At 35.1% G+C, this 12518-nt stretch overlaps 1 protein-coding gene across 2 annotated transcripts in view; it reads right to left on the bottom strand.

The window, feature by feature from the left end:
- Window positions 1-11988, bottom strand: part of MED22 (Mediator complex subunit 22) — a 29380-nt gene extending 17392 nt beyond the window's left edge. The window contains exons 1-2 of one of the 2 annotated variants that reach the window (XM_035368756.2): window positions 11889-11988; window positions 11018-11232 (exon numbers count right to left, since the gene is read on the bottom strand). In XM_035368756.2, the coding sequence (XP_035224647.2) occupies window positions 11018-11230 (213 nt within the window). In that variant the 5' untranslated portion in view covers window positions 11231-11232; window positions 11889-11988. Of the gene's footprint in view, window positions 1-11017; window positions 11233-11865 lie in introns of both variants that reach the window. The other variant, XM_035368757.2, reaches the window with a different exon arrangement.
- Between the last annotated feature and the right edge of the window lie 530 nt (window positions 11989-12518).

The following is a 12518-nucleotide window of genomic DNA, read 5'->3' on the forward strand; positions in this document are numbered from 1 at the left end:
TGGAAGATTTGCTTTTCAAGAGGGTTTGTAGTTCTGAATCCCGGTGTTATTCATCCGCAAGGGCAGCAAACTTTATTGGCGAAGGAACGGCTAGTTCTTCAATACGAGACAAGGTGTCTGCAACAATATTCTGCGAACCCTCAATATAACGGATAGCTGTTGAAAATTGTCCTATGAAGTCTAGGTGTCTCATTTGACTAGGAGAAGTTTTATCCTGTTGAAAAGCATAAAACATAAGCCTTTTTTTTAAAGGGCGACTGGTGTTTTCAAGAAACCCCATCGCCAAATCCTGGGTGTGGAGAATCCTCATCCTTTTAGTTCGAGCGCCACTGTAGAGACATTAGGATATTTGGAAGCAAGAGAGATTGAAAAATTAGCAACCGCCTTCGCCGGGAATCGAACCGCGGACCTCTGGAGTACCGGCCCAGCGTGCAGAACCACCATATCATGAAGGCACACTAGGAAAGCGGGAGAAATACCTTATAAACGTAGAGTGATAATGGTTTAGATGCGAAAGGATACTGCAAATTTGTTGCCGAAATTAAATTATTTTTGCATTTTTGGAACGCTTCGCAAAATTCTGCGGTCCAGGTTATAACACGTTTATCGTTTTTCTTGCTTCCAACCAAAAAAGAATTTAGAGGTGTTTGCATGGTTACTGCATGAGGTAAGAAACGTCGATAAAAATTGAGCATAGCAAGAAATCTTCTTAAGTTCTTCACTGTAGATGGTTCGGGCATATAGCGGAAAGCGGTGACTCTGGAAGGGGTCGAACGCCATCAGCGGAAATTTCATGACCAAGAAAGGATACTCTTGGTTGGCCAAAAACGCATTTGGAAGGATTAAGACTGACACCGTACCTTTGAAAACGTTCAAAAACTGTTCTCAAATGTGATAGGTGTTCTTGCTCTGAAGAAGAGGCGATTAAGACGTCATCAAAATAAAGTACACGAAAGTAGAGGCCGATTAACACATGATTCATGAACTGCATAAGTCGAAAATCATGACCGGAAACTCAAATAGTCCAAAAGGCGTAATAACCGCAGTTTCAGCTGGGTTAACAGCTGGGACTATCAGCTGGGTTAACGGGCATTTGGTGATACGCCCGCTCAAGATCAAGGGTTTTGAAAATAGCTTTTCCCTCTAAAACTTGCATACAGTTTTGAATGCGCGGGATTAGGTAACGATGAGAAATTGTAGCTGCATTTAACCGGCGATAATCGCCACTTACCATTTCGTTTCCGAACTAGATGGAGCGGACTGGCCCATGAACTTTTTAAAAGGCGGAAAATTCCCTGTTCCATCATATATTAAAATTCCTCTTTGGCGGCTTTAAGCTTGTCCGGAGGTAAGCGTCTAGGTTTAGCGGCAATTGGAGGTCCGTTAGTTTCAATATAATATCGTTCTTGGGTTCGGAAATACCCATAACTGTGCGAGTGATTGTAGGGAATTCTCTGAGAAGTTGATGCCATGGGGAGTTACCCGAAATCAGTTTAATGCTCAAATCTTCACTATTGCGAATTACTCCCGGATAAGTTAAATTGGTTATGGAATCTATCAAACGGCTATTCTTAATATCAACAAGCAAAGAAAATTTATGTAAAAAGTCTGCGTCAATAATAGGACAGTAGCAATAATGAATTGCCATTGGAAGTTGCGGCGCAATCCTAAATCAACAGATATCAGGCGTTCACCAGAAGTATGAATAGAAGTTCCATTTGCTATATAAAGCTGTAACTTCATAAGGCGCTTTTGTTCGTGAAAATGTGGTGGAACGACAGAAACATCAGCCCTGGTGCCTACAAGAAACCTTAAGCCCGAATTCTTTTCGATGACAGAAAGGCGCGCAAAATTCCGGCCCCTGTCATTCATGACTTCGAGCAACGGCCCTTCTCGTTTTCCTGGTCACGGTGGGTGGCATTTGCTGGCACGGTGGGTCACACGGTGGGTGCCATTTGTTTGCCTTGTTTCCAAATTTGTGGTGGTAAAAAAGAAATACCCGGAGGAGGGCTTTCATAACGTTTCCTTTGTGGGTTAGAACGTGTATTTCGACTAGTGATGTGGAGAGGTTGCGGTGAAAAGGTTCAGCTTGGATGGCTACTAACTGAGCAACCTGTTTGCACAAATCATCAATTTGAGCCTCTAACGCCATAATACCTGGACCAGGAGCCTGCACTGCGTGTATTTGCGCAGGAATGGCCAGTTCGTGAATTTTATCAGCTATTTCGGGAAGATTTTTAAGTGGCTCGCTACTGGCCGCTAAAATGATTTGCATGTTAGGTGGGAGTCTATTCATCCATAATGTTTTAAGAATGTTATCCGTTAGGTTACGGCGACTAAGTCCGACATTTTAGACAGCAACTAAGAAGGCCTTATATCACTCAACTGTAAATCGTGCAACAGCTGCTTGATTTTAACTGCCTCGAATTCTTCATAAACAGAAATTAATTTTTTTTAAAGATTTGTATTTGTCCGTCGCCGGTGGATTCAAAATTATTTCACGAGCTGTTTGCAGTACCTCTGATTCTAACGCGGCGATCGCTGTATAAAATTGAGTTTCGTCGGCAGTAATGTAACTCAATTTAAACTGCGCATCCAATTGAATGAACCATAACGATGGGTCTCGGGGACAAAAAGGCGGTGGCTTAACTGCCACTCGCCCCAATTGTGAAGCAGCACACGTTGTCAACCATTTTAGATCAATCAAATATGCACAGTAATAATATGTATAGAAAAATAATCAATATGTATATAGTGACACAGTTTCTTGGTACTTGAAATCAGAGAGTGTTGTGTGTTTGGTGTATTTAATTATGGCAAAGCACACTAGGGCTATCTGCCTAAGAGGAGGGATGCCTTCGTGGAGGACTTTCTAAGGGAAACTGGCTCGTATACACGTTACACATGGGGAAAACCACGAAAACGCCCATGCAGCCAGCCCGTTCGCGCCTTGAAATCAGAGAAGTTGGAGGCTCAAATGCAGCAGGCGATACATATATCCGCTGAAATTATGACAGAAATATGTTGACTCATCGAAATGCGGCACAACGCTTGAAATCACAGGTGAAATGTCTTACTTGCATCTCATCACACTGGATAACTTACTGGTGCTCAGAATTTTGACATATAAACTCCATATTCGTGCAATATTGAAGATTGCTATTCGTAATAAATACGGGTCACCAATTATGGTAGTACAATTTTTTGAGACAGATCGTTAAATAATTATAACAATTGAATAGAATAAATATTATTTTGTTTTTGGTTGCTATGGGTTACCAGACTGGCAGAGTTGAGTTGTAGTAGGCAAGTTGCCACATATATATTTATCTATAATGTATATTAAACTTTTAATTGTTTAAAAGTTGTACTTTTTAAAAACACTTATACAAATATGTAAAATAAATAACAGCTTTTTAACTAGTTCTAGATCATCGTATGTCTGATTTTTTTTGCAGACACAGATGCATTTCCGAACCCAAGTCTAGTGTAGTTAGGTAGTGCCTATTCTTAATATATTTTTGAGTATTTTATGGCAGATTCAGCATTTTATTATTATTTGCATTATTTTCTTATTACGAATATATTTTATACATTATATACTGAAAGTTTTCTGTGTGTGGGGGGGGGGCTCCAAAAAGGTATTTTGCCCCGGGCGGCAGTTATGCTTGCTACGCCACTGTCTTAGGAAGCGAGCAGGAAAAGGAGCAACTATTGATCAAGCAACACGATAAGGATGATAAAGATCATATTTGATGATAATGAGGTTTTTAGAATTAAGAACTTTTTTAGAAGATGTAGACAACCCTAATGTTTCACTAACAGAAAGACCAGTGGAATAATCTTGCAGAATTGGAAACTCTTTCTGTAATGGAGGAACTTTGTTCTCTTGTTCTTTCCGTAATGGAGGGTTTATTGCAGAAGGAATCTTTTTTTTCAAAGAAAAGAGAAACTAATTTGCTAGATAATGAGATCTTGCTGGATTCAATATATGTAGATCAGGAAAACCGAATTTTCTTGGATGACGAACAAATTAAAAAGACAAAGAAAGCCACCTATGAACTTTCATTAAGAATGAAATTATTCTCAGAACTGGAGAATTTGAAACAGGACAGTCAAACTGCAGGTATTGCAACCGAGTCCCGAGTCTCTATCATCCTCTTCCAGTGATGAATTAAGATTTTGAGAAATATTTTTGGATTATATTGAAAAGGTTAAGGTAAAGCGAATGAAAATAAAGAACCAAAAGCCTTTAGATATAAAAATGATAAAATACAAACAAGATTTCTACACAGCCTTTGAAGAAATAGAGAAATATGATTGCACTTGCAAGACCTCTTTTAGAACTTACAAAAATCTATCCTGAAAAGTTCAAGTAGTAGTTTTAACAGTAACAGCTCTTCCTCCTACTCAAATTAGTGTGGCAAGACTCTTCTCAGCTCTGAAGTTAATCAAATCAGATCTATGGCCCTTCAACAAAGATCTTGCCGAATCAATACTGTTTCTTAGAAATAACTAATGGCAGTTACTAACTAATACCTATTACTTTCATATTAAAAAAAAAAGCTGTAACCCATGTGTATATGCTTACACATATATATGAGGGAGTCAAAACTCCAGGAGTCTCATTTTCCCTACCCACTCCACAGATCTGAATATTAGCATGTCATTCAGTAAGTACGGGCATAATTTCATATCATTATTAAATCATATGGCAGAATATTTATCATCATTATGACAATCACCACATAAACATGCCAAATACTTATTTTTGAAGAACTACACATATAGTTCAAGACCTGACATTTTTTCCTGTAGCATCTATTACTTCTTTTATATTAAAAAAATAAGCTGTAACCCATATGTATATGTTTACACATATATATGAGAGAGTCAGTCATTAAACATTCCACAGCCCTGAATATTAGCATGTCATTCAGTAATTACGGGCATAATTTAATATCATTATTAAATCATATGGCAGAATACTTATCATCATCATGACAATCACCACATAAGCATTACAAATACTTATTTCTGAAGAACTACAAAAATAGTGCAGTACTGCAAGACCTGACATTTTTTCCTGAAGCATCTATTACTTCTTTTGTATTAAAAAAAATAAGCTGTAACCCATATGTATATGTTTACACATATATATAAGAGAGTCGGAGTCATTAAACATTCCACAGCCCTGAATATTAGCATGTCATTCAGTAATTACGGGCATAATTTAATATCATTATTAAATCATATGGCAGAATACTTATCATCATCATGACAATCACCACATAAGCATTACAAATACTTATTTCTGAAGAACTACAAAAATAATGCAGTACTACAAGACCTGACATTTTTTCCTGAAGCATCTATTACTTCTTTTGTATTAAAAAAATAAGCTGTAACCCATGTCTAAATGTTTACACATATACAGTCAAAAGTCATTAATTCGGACACCTATAATCCGGACCTCAAAGCTACAAACTTTCCGCTCATGCGTTAAGACCTTTACGGCTGCGAATATGCGTGTGCGCATAATACGTTTATGCATGCGCGTTTAATGTATAATGGACGGTATAAGCTAAAATTATTTAATTCAGTTAAAGCTAAGCTAAAATTACCTAATTCAGTTAATGTCGCAGATTGCGTTGTTCCTAATCTTCGAATTGGATCCGGCTTGTTATTTTTTGCAGACTGTTAGAGCAATTTTATAAAAGTAAGCTTGAACTTTTGATTATGTCAAATAGAACTTCCGATACATATTTACTAATATTTAAAGGATCTACAAAGCGAAAGTATGTTTCGAAGTCCATTAAACAAAAAGTGGAATTGCTGCAAAAAATAGATAAAGGCATATCCTTCGTTTCTGTAACCATTTCAAAATCTGTTTATCAAATTCACTCTGTTCTGCGCCGCGGCACGCAGTGAATTGGAAGTTGATCTGTCAGCACTATCCTTATCTTCAGGGCAGATGTTTTTATTTTATTTAGCTTATAATTCCTTACTAAATGTAGTATTCCATCTCGATGTACTCCCTCTTTGATATGATTTAAATCATATTCCTCATCATTATAATTCGCTTCCGATAGTGAAGAAAGTAACACAGGTTATTGAAAACGAAAAAATTTTGATTGACAAATTAGTCGATATTCTCGACACAGCAATTATAGGACTTGAACAGCGGAACTTTGTAACTGAAGAAGAAATTATGTCTGTTTATAGAATTAAAGAGAAAGTATTATCACATAAAAAGAAGCAACTTAAACAACTTACATTGAAAGAAATGTTTCATAAAATACAAATAAATAATGAGCTTTTTTTTTGAAAATTTTGATACCCTTTAGATCATAATTGTTCTTTATTTCATAAATTACGGTTTTATATTTTTTATTTTGTAATTTCTGCATGCCATCTTACCAGATTTAAACTGATGATCTATAATCCGTAATCGAAGTCCCGACGAGTCCGGATTAACGACTTTTGACTGTGTATGAGAGAGTCTGAGTCTGAAATTCCAGGAGTCTTACAGTCTCCACAGCCCTGAATATTAGCATGTCATTCAGTAAGTACGGGCATAATTTAATATCACTATTAAATCATTTGGCAGAATACTTATCATCATCATGACAATCACCACATAAACATTACAAGTACTTATTTTTGAAGAACTACGAAAATATAGTTCAGTATGGCAAGACAAACACATATCTAAACACCTGATAATGCTGCGAGTTGTGCTTTTTTAACACAAAAATGCCATTTTGTCATTAAGTAAATACAGTACAAAGTCCATAATAAGGACTCGTCGATTCCAGATTGTAGATCAATTTAAATCTGGGAAGATGGCATGCAGAAATCATATAATTAAAATATGAAACCATAATTTATAAAATAAAGAGCAATTATGATTTAAAGGATATCAAAATTTACAAAAACAGCTTAATATTTATTTTCTTTATTAAACATTTCTATCAATGCAAGTTGCTTCGTTTTTTATGCTAATACTTTCTCTTCAATTCTATAAACAGACATAATTTCTTGTTCAGTTACAAAGTTCCTCTGTTCAAGTCTTGTAATTGCTGTATCGAGAATACCGACTAACTTGTCAATCGAAATTTTTTCGTTTTCAATAACCTCTCTGTCACTTTCTTCACTATCGGAAGCGCGAGGGTAAATGCTTTACGCGCATGCATATGTTTGTGGCTTTGAGGTCCGGATTATAGATCATTCCGGATAATGGACGTGCAGATTACGGACTTTGTACTGTATACGGGCCATTGTAAATGTTTTTGCTGCTGTTATGCTAGTAACACGATCTGCCAAGATATTCTTCACAGTAATACTAGAATTGTCTTTACTCCTGAATAAGAGGGGCCCAAGACTGAATGCCCACAAAACTGATACATTTCAAAATCTACAGCACAATTGTATTGCTGCTTTACCCAATTAAAAAAATATTAGAATGTCATTCTGCACAGTTAAATCATATCACAGAATGCTTATTATAGCAGTAACCACGAGAAACAAAACCTACGAATAATATGGTTAGGAAAAATTCAAAAGTTTCATGAGGAAAGATGTAAATGCACATTTAAAAAAAACATACCTTAAAAGCATAGTTTCAAAATGTTACGTAGTCATTCAACAAGCGCATAGCGAGCTTAAAATGATTTCATTAAAAAATCATATGGCAGAAAAAATTCATCATTTATGACTATTTATTATGTAAGTAAAGCACAAGAACAAAAAAATAATAGCTTTTCATTCAGCATATACAGCATACTTCAATCTCAGCTTAAGACAAGAATGCTACCTTATCATTCAGGTATACGGGCATGAAAAGATCTCGCTGATATAAATCAGGACAGAAAAATTTAAAAGTTAAAAACTGCAAAAACTAAAAATGTGAACATGATCAACAAATATATGCTTCACAGGAATACCAGATTTTTTTTTTCAGCTCCTGAACAAGAGCCAACCGTGTTCAAATGTCTTTGAAATCAACAGTTTTATTCTAAATACACTGCTGGCCATTAAAACTACAGCACTAGAAAGATATGATCTGATGAACGTCAAAATCACGTGAAAGGAAGAAGAGGTTGGGATATGCAAATGATCAGTACTGTAGCACATTTACACAATGCAGGAGGGAGAAACGACATCTGAAGCATAAAAGAAACCTTGTGTAGTGGATTTTTCACCACAAAGCATTTTGTAAAGTCAAAGTTTTTCCAGAATATTGTGTTATGCCTTGACAAGTGTCGGAATTTGATGCAAGCAAGATTGTCGCTTATCGAGAGAGTGGATTATTGTTCCATGATATCGCCTGTTCCACTGGTCGACATGCAAATATGGAATCAATGGCTTACTGAGGTCATATGGAACAGTATGCAGGATCTCAACACCTTCTCATGACTTTAGAAGATATATTACGAGTCTAGACTCGTAATATATCTCTCCTCTCGGGCATATCCCCAAGAGGAGAGATATATTACGAGGTCAGCCCTGCAAAATTGCACAACTACATCATGAACCATTAGTCAGGAAATAGGCATGTTTGCAGCATGCTCAGTATCCACTTGTAGGGTGTGTCAATGTTAGCAGCAACATGAACTATCAGCACAGCGATTACTACTTTGCCTTCCCTTGACAACGCAGCAAACGACAAAGCTCGATACAGGAGTAGCACAATGTCGTCTTTTGAGACAAATCCCAGTTCTGTGTGCAATATTCTGATGGCTGTATAAGTGCCTAGAGGCTCCAAAAAGACTGCATGTCGCCTGCTTGCATTCAGTATCGGCATAGGGACCGTGCACCAGGTGGATGGTTTGGGCAGCCCTTAGGCACACAACACATACATCTCTAGTTCGGATCGACAGTGATTTGAACGTGGATCGGTACATTTCTAACACCTTACATCTAGTGGTGGTGCCCCATCTTTGAAGCCTGCCAAATGCCATCTACCAAAAATAAAATAATGCACGTCTACATGTTGCACGTCATGTTTTGACCTTCCTTGATACACAGGGCTTAATGATTGCTGTACTGGCCTGCAGTCTCCAGATATGTCACCTATTGAACACATCTGGTAATTCGGTTGCTGACAGACAGGCCTGCCGCTCCTCTCCAACTAATATAGACAATAAAGCAGCATGGAAGGAGTTGCTCTGTCATTCAGGCCCCAGTTCAACTTAATGCCTAACCAGGTAAGGGCAGTTTTAGGCGCCAGATGTTTCTGATAATTTCGCATCTCCGTACACTCCCAGACTGCTTACAAATTTGAACATTTTGTCTTCACGCTATAACATATATGCAGAGTAAATATACTTTTTTTTTTTTTTGCTTTTCTTCACGGTATTGCAATCTTAATGGGCAGCAGTGTATATACAAACATCAAGTTGCTAGTTTATTCTATTAAAAAAACTAGCATGTCATTCAGTATGGCAATTCATTACTAACACAATATAGCAAAATGCTTATTATAACAATAACCACCACATAAAAGCCCACCAACACTTGTGACAGAAGAAAATAAAACTTATTAACTTGCATGTAAATGTACCTGTCAAAACCAAATGATAATGCATATACCTTAAAATTAAAGTAAATGCTACCTTGTCATTCAGCAAGTAAATATACAGGCTTGAAACGATTTCACTGAAAAATCACATGGCAGAAAAATTTTAGCATTAGGACCAGTCTTGATATAAAAAGCATTAAAACAACAAAATTGCCTACATGATCAAACGAAATACATTTCATAAAAATATTAACATATCATTCAGTAAGTACGGGCATGATTTAATATCATTACTAAATCATTTGGCAGAATACTTATCATCATTATGACAATCACTTCATAAATAAGTTTACAAACAATTTGAAGAACTATGAAACGCAATGAAAATTTTTCAGTAAGACAAGACAGATGCACATCTTAACAGCTGATAATGCTTCAAACTGCTTCTTTTAACACAAAAGTGCTATTTTGTCATTTAGGAAGTAAACGTACAGGTTTCCAATGATTTCATTCAACCTTTAAACAGTGAAGACAGAATTACTATCATTATGTTAAGTGTTTTGCTGGAGTTCATACTGAAGTTTACTATTTCTGAACAATTGTGATAATGGCCAGTGCACAATGCCGAGTTTGTGTGTTAAAGAAAACAACCATACACACAATGTGCAAATAATTAAGGAAAAATTTCTTTAAAAGGATGTTTTGTTCTTTAAACAGAATTTTCACTTGATGTTAGCATGTTAATATTATTTGTCAACTTGCTATAAATATGAATTTAAAGATCTAAAAAATTTATCAAATTTGCATTCAATAAATTTAACTGTTTTACCTATTTTTGCGACATTTTGGGGGATGTCTACTTTCTAAAATGCTTAAAATAATTTAGTCAAAGCATTGTTTTAATTTGTTTCGGGTTTACCCAAGATTTTTTTGTACCTTAACACACTTTTGACCAAATACAAAAAATATGTTAGAATGCAAAAACAAAGTAAATACTATCAGCTGCACTGAAAAATTGCAAGAAAATGGAGACAACAATAAAACAAATAAATATATTATGATTCAATTTATACACCATATTGGAACATTAAACATAAAAGTACTTGGGAAGCTTAACATTGTGCATCAGGAAGAGAGCATTTTTTAATCATGTACTCATATATACAAATTTTCATCATACGCACCAACTGCAAAGTTTATACAAATATTATTTCCTTCTCCACTTAGGATAAGCTTAAAATTTCACATATCACAATACTTAAGCAAGTATAACCTAATAAGTCTTAAAATCATTTTTATCTACTAACTTTTATTCAAAATTAGAAAAGTTTGTAACAAAACTTTACAAACACATAATAAAATCACAATCATAAATCATAAACACATGCATAGCTACCAAAAAAATCACTTTGTAACACAAAACAAAAAAACATATCAATATGTTAATATAATTTTTTAAACGAATGATTAAAAAACAACAGAAAGTTAACATACTATGTTTGCTGCTCTAACATGCATTTCACACTGATCTTGAGAAGTTGCAAGAGGGCGAATAACATTGCCTTTGTCATCTTCATGAGTAGGTCGAGCAAGTTTAACGATTTCAGTGAAATTATCTACCATTGATTTAATGTCATCCTTTAATCTTTTGTTGTATGACTTTAGAAGTGCTTCCTTGCTCTGTGGCAAAGATTTTACTTGAGACATACCTAAATATAAAACATTTATGTTCATACACATACATGAGACAAATAAATGTTCAATGGAAAGAGGAAAGTTGAAATAATCTTCATAGGCAGCAAAGAACTTACAACTAATCTAGGATTTTTATATCTTAAAAATAAAATATCCCATCAAAAAATATAACTATACTGAATTTTCCACCATATAGCACACACTAACTTTACACAGAGCTGAAAATATGCTAATTAGAATAACGGATGAAAACATTTGAGCAGAACTAAGGTTTTATATATCATATTAAATACAGAAATGCTCAACAAACATCACAATGTGCATCAGGAAGAGAGAGTTCATATTTTAATCACGTACTCATATAAACAAATTTTCATCACATGCATCAACTGTGAAGTTCATACAACTCTTTTTTTTCCTTTTCCAATTAGGATCAGCTTAAAATTTTACATATTACAATATTTAAGCAAGTATAACTTAAAACTCTCAATATTAAACAAAATTAGAAACGTTCGTAACAAAACTTTACAAGCATATTATCGAATCCACAATCATCTTGAAAAAATACATGCATATTACAAAGCAATATTACTCAGACAAAATTAATCACATTCCCTTAATTAAAAATATCATTATTTCGCATTCACCTCAATGAAAAAGAAGAATTTACCTGCACAGGACTTGAATCGAACGAAACGTGCACCAAGATTGAGAATCGCACGCTTTTACATATGCAGAGTTGAGTAGAACAATGTCTGAACGTAAGTAAGACATTTATCACAAGGTAGCGCTTCAACTCCACTTTGGAATAAAAAAAAAGAACCAACTGGTATTGAAAGAACTCAACTATCAGTAGTCTTTTCCAAAGATGTTTCTTTGAAACATTAACACTACACCTACTACTATCGGAAAATCAATTACGTTCGTTCTTGAACACCGATATAACCCACACTTTTGACTGGAGTAATTTTCTTAATAAATACACTAATACTGAATATAGCAAAATCATGTTATGAATTTACAAAAAGTTATAGTTTTCGTTAAATCAACTGCTAATGAAACAACAAATTTTCCTCAAAATATTAAAATTATTTGATTAAACTGAATCTGGCTTTTCACACACACACAGATCGTATTTTATTCTCGAGTGTCAAGATGTAGTTCCGCTCCCCCAAAATCGGCGGGTTTTTTTTTTTTTTTTTTTTTTTTTTTTTTTTTTTGGTGTGTGTGTGTGTGTGTGTTGCTGGTTTGAGAAATCCTAATGGCTCGTTATTATCCAAATGGCAAGGAAAAAGTAAAT

The sequence above is a fragment of the Stegodyphus dumicola genome, chromosome 9, assembly GCF_044657685.1.
Source record: "Stegodyphus dumicola isolate Sdum_Otavi_A_Nest chromosome 9, ASM4465768v1".
NCBI classification, from domain to species: domain Eukaryota; kingdom Metazoa; phylum Arthropoda; class Arachnida; order Araneae; family Eresidae; genus Stegodyphus; species Stegodyphus dumicola.